A 9755-nucleotide genomic window follows, 5' to 3' on the forward strand; every position below is an offset into this window, starting at 1 on the left:
ATTGAGCGCCGCATCTAAGGGGTTAAACGGGTGAGATCGATGTTGAAATCGATCCCACCCACTAGAGCAGGTGTCGGGCGGTCTGAAGACAGCCGGACACCCTCTAGCCGGCACAGGACACCCGTGCCGGGCTTATGTCAGAGTGCCGTGAAAAGGCGGCGCTCTGGCATAAGTACCCTTAACGGCCGCCATAAAAAGGCGTATTGGTGATCGTCAAAGGGTTAATGGACACGAACATTTCAAGCAACTTATGCGAGTCTAATCTTATACCAGATATAGATCATCTTTGAAATTTACTTACTGTTAAAAATTAGTTGCTTTGTCTATGCAAATTCTATGTGAAGTGACTTCTACTAAGTGTCTCCCTTCCTGTAATATGCTCTCCACCCTGTTGTCAAGCAAAATCTGTCTCTAGTTACAGAGAAAACAGACTGCAGGAAGTGGGGGTGTCGCTTCAAAGTCTGGCTATAGAAGTCTTTGGAGAGGAGAGGGAGAGCAGGGAGCATAGAGAGACAGACACGCTGTCCATCGAAGTCTATGGAGAGGGAAGGGGGGCAAGAGGAGGGAGCAGAGTGAGAGACACAGACACTGCCCACAGAAGTCTATGAAGAGGGGCGGAGGGAGCAGAGAGAGGAGACACAGGCTGCTGGTAAGTGTTTTATCCCACCCCAGTGCTGGATTCTCAGCTACACTGATCATTACTGCATTAGAATCTCCTCCATGCTGCTGCAGCTTCTATATTTGTGATGGAGATAGGCGAGCAGGATTCTTCTCTTCTATGTGTGCAGTGTATAGAAGACCTGATACCAGTTAGGCTCCTTCCACTTGCTCAGAGGAAATTGAGAATTAGAGAGAGAGCCTGCAGAGGGTTACTGTTTAAAAAAAAAAATGCCATAAGCAAGTCATATAATGGCCAAAAATTGTGTTATTCCTCATGTACGCACATATGGCAGCTTTTTCTGAAGTCACCTGAATAGTGAGGTATGCTTTCAGTAAGTATGGAAATATATTGCATTACTTATCATTGTGTATTGATCCTCAGTTACAGTCTGTATTATAGTCCGGGGCTGTATTCACAAGCCTGCTGACTTCACAGCTGAAATCTCCCAGCAATTTTTGCTGGCTCATTGTCACTGTACAGTAATTTTATGTAGAACAAAATGTCCCAATGCTTGCTTTGAGTTATCTCCGATCTTAAAGATGTGTCTTATAACCAGCTTCTTGACTGTCTCCAATAGAAACCAGCAGAATTGTTAATGTAGCTCTGGGCTATAACAGTCTGTAATTTAGTATCAGTACAAGATATTTATGTTAAAACTGGCATTGCTTATGTCTGTTTAAAAAGCCTGAATATTTATAGTTTCTCTCTCAATTAGGATTATCTTCCGATGCAAACCTTTTGACTCCTAACACAGAGAGTAGCTGTGACCTTACAACCAGAACAAAGTCTACAAGTGGGAATGATGACAGCACATCCCTTGACCTTGAGTGGGAGGATGAAGAAGGTGAGTAATCTCCCTACAAAGGTCTTATTGGTCTCAGCTAATTATTTTCATGGTCAGCCCTTTGTGGGTAGGTGCCTGACGGGGAGACACCTGTAGATCTTGTATGAGTAGAAAACACCACCTCTTGCTGTTTTTTTTTTTTTTATCATACAGTAATCTCGCCTCAATTGTCATTACAGTGTGCCTCCAGTTATTAATGAAAACAAATATGTCACAGCACTTACTCTAAATTGCAAACTGCAACCTTGCAGTAATAGAAAATGTCTCTTCGTTTTTTACATACACCAGCATGGACAATGTGTGCGGCACGTTCCTATGACTGACCGAAAAGCTCCAGTAGGAGAAAGCCGACACACAAATTTTGTCGATCAAAAAAACACCTCACTGTGTTGCTCCTATTCTGTGCAGCTCATTCCAGAGCTTTTCAGTCTCTCCCTCCTTCACACGCACCCAAAACCAGAAAGTAAAGCTTTGCATGAATCAATAGTAAAAGTGAATATAAGACACTTTGTAATATATCTTATTACTTACCAGGCTCCTTTACTCCCCTCTCCCTCCAAATTGTTCACTCACTTTGAATTTACTGCTAAATCTGTCTCCTCAAGACAAGATGGACTATCGGTTCATCAAGGCATTAGGTTACAGCTGCCCATAGAGTTCTATGGAGAGGGGAAGAGGGAGCAGGAGCTCTGTCAGCACCGATTGGACATTGTCAGACTGTGTAGGGATACGTCCTATCGTGGCAGGTGGGCTCACACAATTTAATCAAAATGTGCATTTAGAACCTCACTTTTGTAAGTAAGCATAGCGGTAATTCCAATTTTATTTATATGTAGTTTTAATTGTTTATGGTTTGCGTTATTTTTCACCGTCTAAAAGCAATGCAGTGGAGCATGATAACTCGGGTTAAAATTTAAAGTTATATATAATCGCAATCGTTCTATTTACCTAGGAATAAACAGGATGGTTCCAATGAGAGAGCGCTCAAAAACAGAAGAAGACATCCTCCGCGCAGCTTTAAAATCCGGTGGCAAACCTGGAAGCCACACAGCCTCTGCCTCCGATGACTCAAATGGGCTCGAGTGGGAGAATGATTTTGTGAGTGCAGAGATGGATGACAATGGTAACTCAGAATATGAAGGGTTTGTTAACCCCGTGACTGATCTTTCTGCTGGGCAGCAGGACAGGTAGAAAAGCACCAAGCACCAAGAAATGTTGTGATTGCAACACAAAAGAAAGCTTTCTCCTCTCCCTCATGGGTGTCACGAATGTACAGATTTTTGGGAGCCTTTTATATTCAACAAAGTGCAATTTTCATTTTCTTTTGAAAAGATTTCTTTATGATAGACCATAGGAGGGTAAGTAGTTCACTTATAAATTATATGCACTATTTGAGAACTTGATACTTTGGCAGTTGTTTTGCACTTTGGCTTCTAGAGTCATTGACTTTATAGATTACGGATTGTGATTTTATATGGGTTTTGTTGGCAGCACTCTTAACTGTAATTGTGGTTGCTGTTGATAAACCTGAAGCCAAATTTGGAGCTGAGTAAAAGTTGTGTAATATCAAGTGATCGGATCTTCATGAGTTTGTTGCCTGCCTTATCTCTTGTACATTCCACTATAGAACACTTTAAGATGTAGTGATGTCAGTATGCAAATCCTGTTCAATTACAGGTGAGCACAGCCAGTGTTTTTTTGGCTCTAGCAGGACACTTTATACTGCATGATGGGATTTCACAACGGACACACTTGTGAAACACTCCTGTCACGTGAATAGAACTCCGGAGACAAGACCTTACAGCATCCTATGCTATTGTGATACATAATATCCCATATAAGATGGATGTTCCAGGTAGGCTGCAGATTGTTGACTGCCGTTTCAATGGGTGACATAGTAAAACAGATGCCTGTTTTTTTTCTGGAGGGGTGGCAGGCCTGCCTGCAAGTGCAATACTCTATTTTAAGTGCTTTTCTTTAAAGGGTTACCTCACAAAAATGTATAATTTCTATAGTTTATCCACTGTGTGCTTGTATGACCATTTTTACATCTTGATCAGGTAGATATATCATGCGTTAGTTATGGCAATCCCTTTTATTTAATGACAATGAACAGAAAATTGTAAAATAGTTATCCACAGCACTCGCTTGATCAGAATATATCCATTCAATTTCAGCAGGGTGCAAATTCCTAGTCCAGGGATCCCTTCCGGACGCTCGATTGATACCAAAAAAACTTGAGGACAGCATCCGTATGGCAAAGTAGTAAAAGGTGTTTATTAACATATCCCAATAATAAAGTGTTAGGTTTCGACTCCGCAGGAGTCTTTGTCAAGCATAAAAGCTTGACAAAGACTCCTGCGGAGTCGAAACGTAGCACTTTATTATTGGGATGTGTTAATAAACACCTTTTACTACTTTGCCATACGGATGCTGTCCTCAAGTGTTTTGGTGTCAATGAACAGAAAATTGTCATTTAATGCCCACCACTGTTACCAACATCACTGAACAGTAATATAATCTGTGACCTGTAAGAAAAGAGCACAGTACAGTGAGTTTTCTTTAATCTGCCACCTGGTTATCCAGAAAGTCTTAGAATTCAGGACTTTTTTACAGCATATAACTGCAAAGTCATGTATAAATAAGACCAGAAGAGAAAATTCTGTTAATAAAATATAAAGTAACAGCTGCAAATTTTGTGGTAACATATTTTATTTTGGGCTCCTGTTCTTCCTGAAGTCTCTACCATTGAACGGGTTTTCCCATCCGGGACATTTATGGCATATCCACAGGATATGCCATCAATGTCAGATGCGGGTCCCACCTCTGCACCTATCCCTAGAATGGGGCCTGCTAAACTGTGTTCTACCTCTCTGTGCTCTGGCTGACGCGTGTGATTCCCTACCATGAAGAAGAAAACGCGTAGCTCCCTTCATGGTCGGGAATCGCACGCTTCAGCCAGAGCACAGAGGTAGAATGTGGTTTAGGGGGCCCCCTTCTAGAGATAGGTGCGGGTCCAAGAGGTTGGATCCGCATCTATCTGACATTTATGGCATATCCTGTGGATATGTCATAAATGTCCTTCATGGGAAAACCCCTTTAAGTGAGAATTATAGACTTTTGTATTACTGTCAAATAATTCCGACTATTTGATAATCCGGTATCATTAATGCCAGAATCTTCTTTTTCATTCATACGTATTTAACAGCCACATTTTAAACACCGCAAGATAAATAATTAAAATCCAGAATTGGATGGATGAGTTTTCTTGTGAAAACCATACTTTGGGGGCTGGTGAAAAATCAAGGGTCTTATTGAACTCTCCTTTCAGAAGGTGGAATGTAATTCTGTAATTGAAAAGAAAATGTTGGGTTGCTTTAAATGTATTCTCTACAAGTTCATGCAGCTTTTTGCTGCATCATAATGAATAAATGCACATAAATTTGTATTATAGGCATGTTGATTAATAAATCTTTTTTTATCCGGTTTCAGTGTTATTCTTTCTTCCTCAGCCATAGTTCTGAGCATTCCCCTGTCATATTGCATATTGAAGATGTGCTTTTGTTGGCTAACGTTTCCAAAGCAGCTCTTGGGTCCTTGTCTGTGCAAAAAAATGGACTAAAAATTGCCATCTGTGTGTTTATTTTATAAAATCTACAGCCTTAGAAAGTTAATGTGCTGTTCCTAATGAGTTAATCCAGATTGGCAGTGGTTGAATCCAATATAGGCCTTGCATTTCCTGAAATAGAACAGTTTCAATCCGACGGCCTGAGACCTGTGACAAAATACGGATCTAATCTATGAGTGGAATTGTCAGGCTTGTCTTAAAGTATCACAGCCAATTTAAAATCTGCCTGTTTACACATCTTTTTGTACTTTTTCTCCTCCATAGTAACATGCCCTTTAAGATTTTCAAAAAGGCTGTGGAAGGAAGATGGAGGGGTGAGACAGCTCTCCTATGACCTCTGCCAGTACTGAGAGTACCACGATGACTTTCCTCACTTCCCAAACTGTCGCACGGCTCACTCGGGTGCACGCATCCACTTTAGTTCAATTAATAGGGAGGAGTATTTGAGCGTCCACTGGGGGAGGAAAATAAATAGTACACGTGAACAAGCCCCTATGAAAGTACTTGATGCACTGAGACACAGCATCAAGTTTTCTACGAAAGCGCGCATGCTGCAGAGAACTCGTCCACCAGAGCAAGTAGCCGTATTCAGCGTCTACAGAGCTGAATACGGATTTTACATAGCAACATGCGTCTGCTGGATCTATTTAATAGGGAATGGGCAGTGATTCAGGAGCAAATTGAGGATAAAAGGAAGCACAATCCGGTAATTAAGTTACATTTATTAAAATCCGCCTGATCAATCCTGATACAAAACGTAAAATTACAGTTTTACTCTAACTCTTCGCAGACATGTCACGTAAATATACGTGACCGCCGCCAAGGGGGAGTATGAAGCGGGCTCACGGGCTGAGTCTGCTCTACACTCAGCCAGTGTCTGCTGTAACATACAGCCGACACCTGAATGAAACGTCCAGAATGAGAGAGCATGCCGATCTCGGCTGTTTAACTACTTACACTACCGTTCAAAAGTTTAGGGTCACTTAGAAATTTCCTTATTTTTGAAAGAAAAGCACAGTTTTTTTTTCAATGAAGATAACATTCAATTAATCAGTAATACACTCTATACATTGTTAATGTGGTAAATGACTATTCTAGCTGCAAACGTATGGTTTTTAATGCAATATCTACATAGGTGTATAGAGGCCCATTTCCAGCAACCATCACTCCAGTGTTCTAATGGTACATTGTGTTTGCTAACTGTGTTAGAAGGCTAATGGATGATTTGAAAACCCCTGTGCAATTATGTTAGCACCGCTGTAAACAGTTTTGCTGCTTAGAGAAGCTATAAAACTGACCTTCCTTTGAGCTAGTTGAGAATCTGGAGCATTACATTTGTGAGTTCGATTAACAGGTTCCCGACCGCTGGCCGTAAATATACGGCCAGCGGTCAGGGTCTCTAAAGTCCGGCGTATAGTATATATACGGCCGCACTTCAGAGACTGTGCACGCGCGATCGCGTGCACACAGCTCTATGCCCTGGCTGTTGCTAACAGCCATGGGCACTGGGCAGAATGTCAGGGGTCAATCTTTTGGCCCCTGAACATGTGATCGCTGTGACAACCAATCACAGCGATCACATGCATTTCTGCATAGAAAACAGTGTGCACGCGATCGCGTGCACACAGCCCTGTGCCCTCGCTGTTACCAACAGCTCTGGGCACTGGGCAGAGTATCAGGGACCAATCTGATGGTCCCTGATCATGTGGTCGCTGTGAAAACCTATCACAGCGACCACATTTGTTTTATTTTGACTTTTCTGGCAGTAAATCTCCTGCCTCTTTTCTTCTCCTCAAACATTGTTTCAGTTTGAGGAGAAGAAGAGACTCGGGAGAATTGCTGCCAGAAGAATACAGTGAAAAAAAATACAGTTACACTAAAACATTCTCTGTATAGATAGATTTCTATCTATCTATACAATCTATCTATCCATCTATCTTTTTTTCTATCTATCTACCTTTCTTTCTTTTATTCTATTAGAATAGGCAGGTAGGGAGTATATAATTATATATATATCCACATATATATAATATATATAGCAATAGCGGTTTATTTTTTTGTTAGCGGTAGTGTAGATATATATAGCAGTTAGTTTGTGTGTTTTATAAAAAAAAAAAAAAAAAAAAAAAATTTGTTTAGTTAGTGTTAGTGTTAGTTACGTTATGGCGAGGAAGTTGTTTAGCGCCGAGGAGGCATACGCCATGCTGTGGTCTGAGTCGGAGACCGCATCAGAGATGGCGTCCGAGATGGAACCTGTTTTAGGTAGTGACGATGACAGCGTCACTTCAGGTTCATCTTCAGGGGACGTTGTCCCTGATGCAGTCGAAACTGCAGAACATGAAAGTGCAGGGCCAAGTAGCGCTGTAGCACGGGACAGCCTGGTCCCTCCAGTCCAGGCTCTTGTATGGGCACCTGCCCCATCTTTTGGGCCTAGAATCCACGGATTTACGGCCACTCCTGGCATAACCGTGGACAATACAAATTTTGTCCAAATGGATTACTTCCATTTATTTATAACGGACGACATCCTAAATCAGATTGTCCACGAAACAAATTTATATGCCACGCAATATATAAGGCAGAAACCTTCATCCACCCATGCCAGAGATTGGACGCCCACCAATTTGCAGGAATTAAAAAATTTTTTGGGGCTCACCCTAAATATGGGTATTGTCAAAAAGCCCTCCATTAGGTCTTACTGGTCAACAAGACCCGCCCAAGCCACCCCAGTATATTCTGCAGTAATGCCCAGGTCTCGTTATGAGACAATAATGAGGTTCCTCCACTTCAATGACAACGCACAGGCCCCCCCAAGTACCGATGCAAACCGGGATCGGTTGTTCAAAATAAGACCGCTAATAAATTCCCTGAATAATTTATTTCTGCAACTCTACACCCCTGAGCAGAATGTAAGTGTGGACGAATCCCTCCTCAACTTCCATGGCAGACTTAGCTTTCGCCAATATCTACCTTCAAAAAGGGCAAGATATGGCGTTAAGCTCTACAAATTGTGTGAAAGCGGGTCAGGATATACCACCGCCTTCAGGATTTATGAAGGGCGGGACCGCACAATAAATGTTCCTGGATGCCCCCCTGATCTTTCCACCAGCAGTAAGATCGTGTGGGAGATAATGCAGCCTCTGCTTCACAAGGGGTACCACCTGTACTGTGATAATTTTTATTCCAGTGTGCCCCTGTTTAGGCATTTGCATGCTGCAAGGACTGGGGCATGTGGTACCATGCGCAAAAACAGAATTGGTTTTCCACAGCAATTAGTGGGGAAGCGCATGGTAAAGGGGGACTCCTGTGCTTATGCATCTGAGGAATTGCTGGCGGTCAAGTTCAGGGATCGCAAAGATGTGTATGTGCTAAGCACGATTCATACCGCAGGAACAGTGGCAGTGAGGGAAAGAGGGGCAACATCGGACAAGCACAAACCAGTGAGCGTGTCCGAATATAACAAGTACATGGGGGGGGTGGATTTAAGCGACCAGGTTTTACAGCCCTATTTAGTAAAACGCAAAACTAAAACCTGGTACAAAAAGGTGGCCATTTATTTGTTACAGGTGGCCATCCACAACTCATTTGTGCTCTATAAAAAAAACAGAGGCAGAGACACATACCTGGATTTCCAGGAGAAAATTATTGAAGGCCTCATTTTTGATGTTCAGGACACCCGAGAATGCCCCCAGTCTGAGGATGTCACGCGACTGACTGAAAGACACTTCGTCAGTCGGATTCCCCCAACAGCAACCAGAAGCAACCCCCAGAAAAAGTGCCGCGTCTGCAGAAAAGACGGGCACCGCAAAGATTCCCGATATTTCTGTCCCTCATGTCCCTCGCAACCAGGCCTGTGCATTGAGCCATGTTTTAAAAAATACCACACTGTTCTGAATTATTAGATTTTAGTTAATTTGTTGAAAATATATTTGCCCTACATTACGTTTTTATTTTTCCCCTGATTTTACTCCAAGGGTGAGGGAGGGAATGGGTGGGGGGTGGATGTCATGTTTGATGTTTTCTAAAGTTCATCTGCTGGAGAGCTCCATTTGCATTAACCTGAAATTTCTTATTTTAGAAAACCCCAAAAAATAAATTCCCATTATACCCCTAGATGAATATTTTGGGATCTCTGCTTCGAGAGCAGATATTTTGGAAGTGTTATAGAAACTCTGTTGAGTTTTGTAAAACCAGCTTTGAAAAAAAGCGATTTGTGAAATAATCTTCTTCTATCGTCCGCCCTCCTACATCTCTATGTGATAAATAAGGCCCACATATTTGGTATCCCCATGCACGGGAGAAGTGGCAGAATGTGAACGGAGATTAATTTTGACCGTGGTCTATACCGTGTGTGAAAAATGCTGGTATAAACTGACGCATTTGCTAAAAAATTGCTAATTTTATTTTGATCCATCTTATTCAAGAAACTTTCAGAAGAAAACGGGACTGTCTAAAAATATGATAAACCCCTTGAAGGAAACCTTGTGGGGTCTACTTGTGTGAATGAAGTCATTTATGGGGTGTTTCTAATGTTTCAGCAGCATTAGGCCCCCCAGAAAACAGTATGCTGCTATAAAATCAAGTGCAGAATTCCTGGACCGAAAAGGCCAAAAAGCCTCCTT

At 42.0% G+C, this 9755-nt stretch overlaps 1 protein-coding gene across 2 annotated transcripts in view; it reads left to right on the forward strand.

Annotated features, from left to right (window-relative positions):
• AP1AR (adaptor related protein complex 1 associated regulatory protein) overlaps positions 1–3775 on the forward strand; it is a 64020-nt gene extending 60245 nt beyond the window's left edge. For both annotated transcript variants that reach the window (XM_075849738.1, XM_075849737.1), the window contains 2 exons: positions 1377–1505; positions 2458–3775. In XM_075849738.1, coding sequence (XP_075705853.1) covers positions 1377–1505; positions 2458–2696 — 368 coding nt within the window. In that variant the 3' untranslated portion in view covers positions 2697–3775. The remainder of the gene's footprint in view (positions 1–1376; positions 1506–2457) is intronic.
• Positions 3776–9755: the final 5980 nt, after the last annotated feature.

The sequence above is a fragment of the Rhinoderma darwinii genome, chromosome 1, assembly GCF_050947455.1.
Source record: "Rhinoderma darwinii isolate aRhiDar2 chromosome 1, aRhiDar2.hap1, whole genome shotgun sequence".
In the NCBI taxonomy this organism is placed as follows: Eukaryota; Metazoa; Chordata; class Amphibia; order Anura; family Rhinodermatidae; genus Rhinoderma; species Rhinoderma darwinii.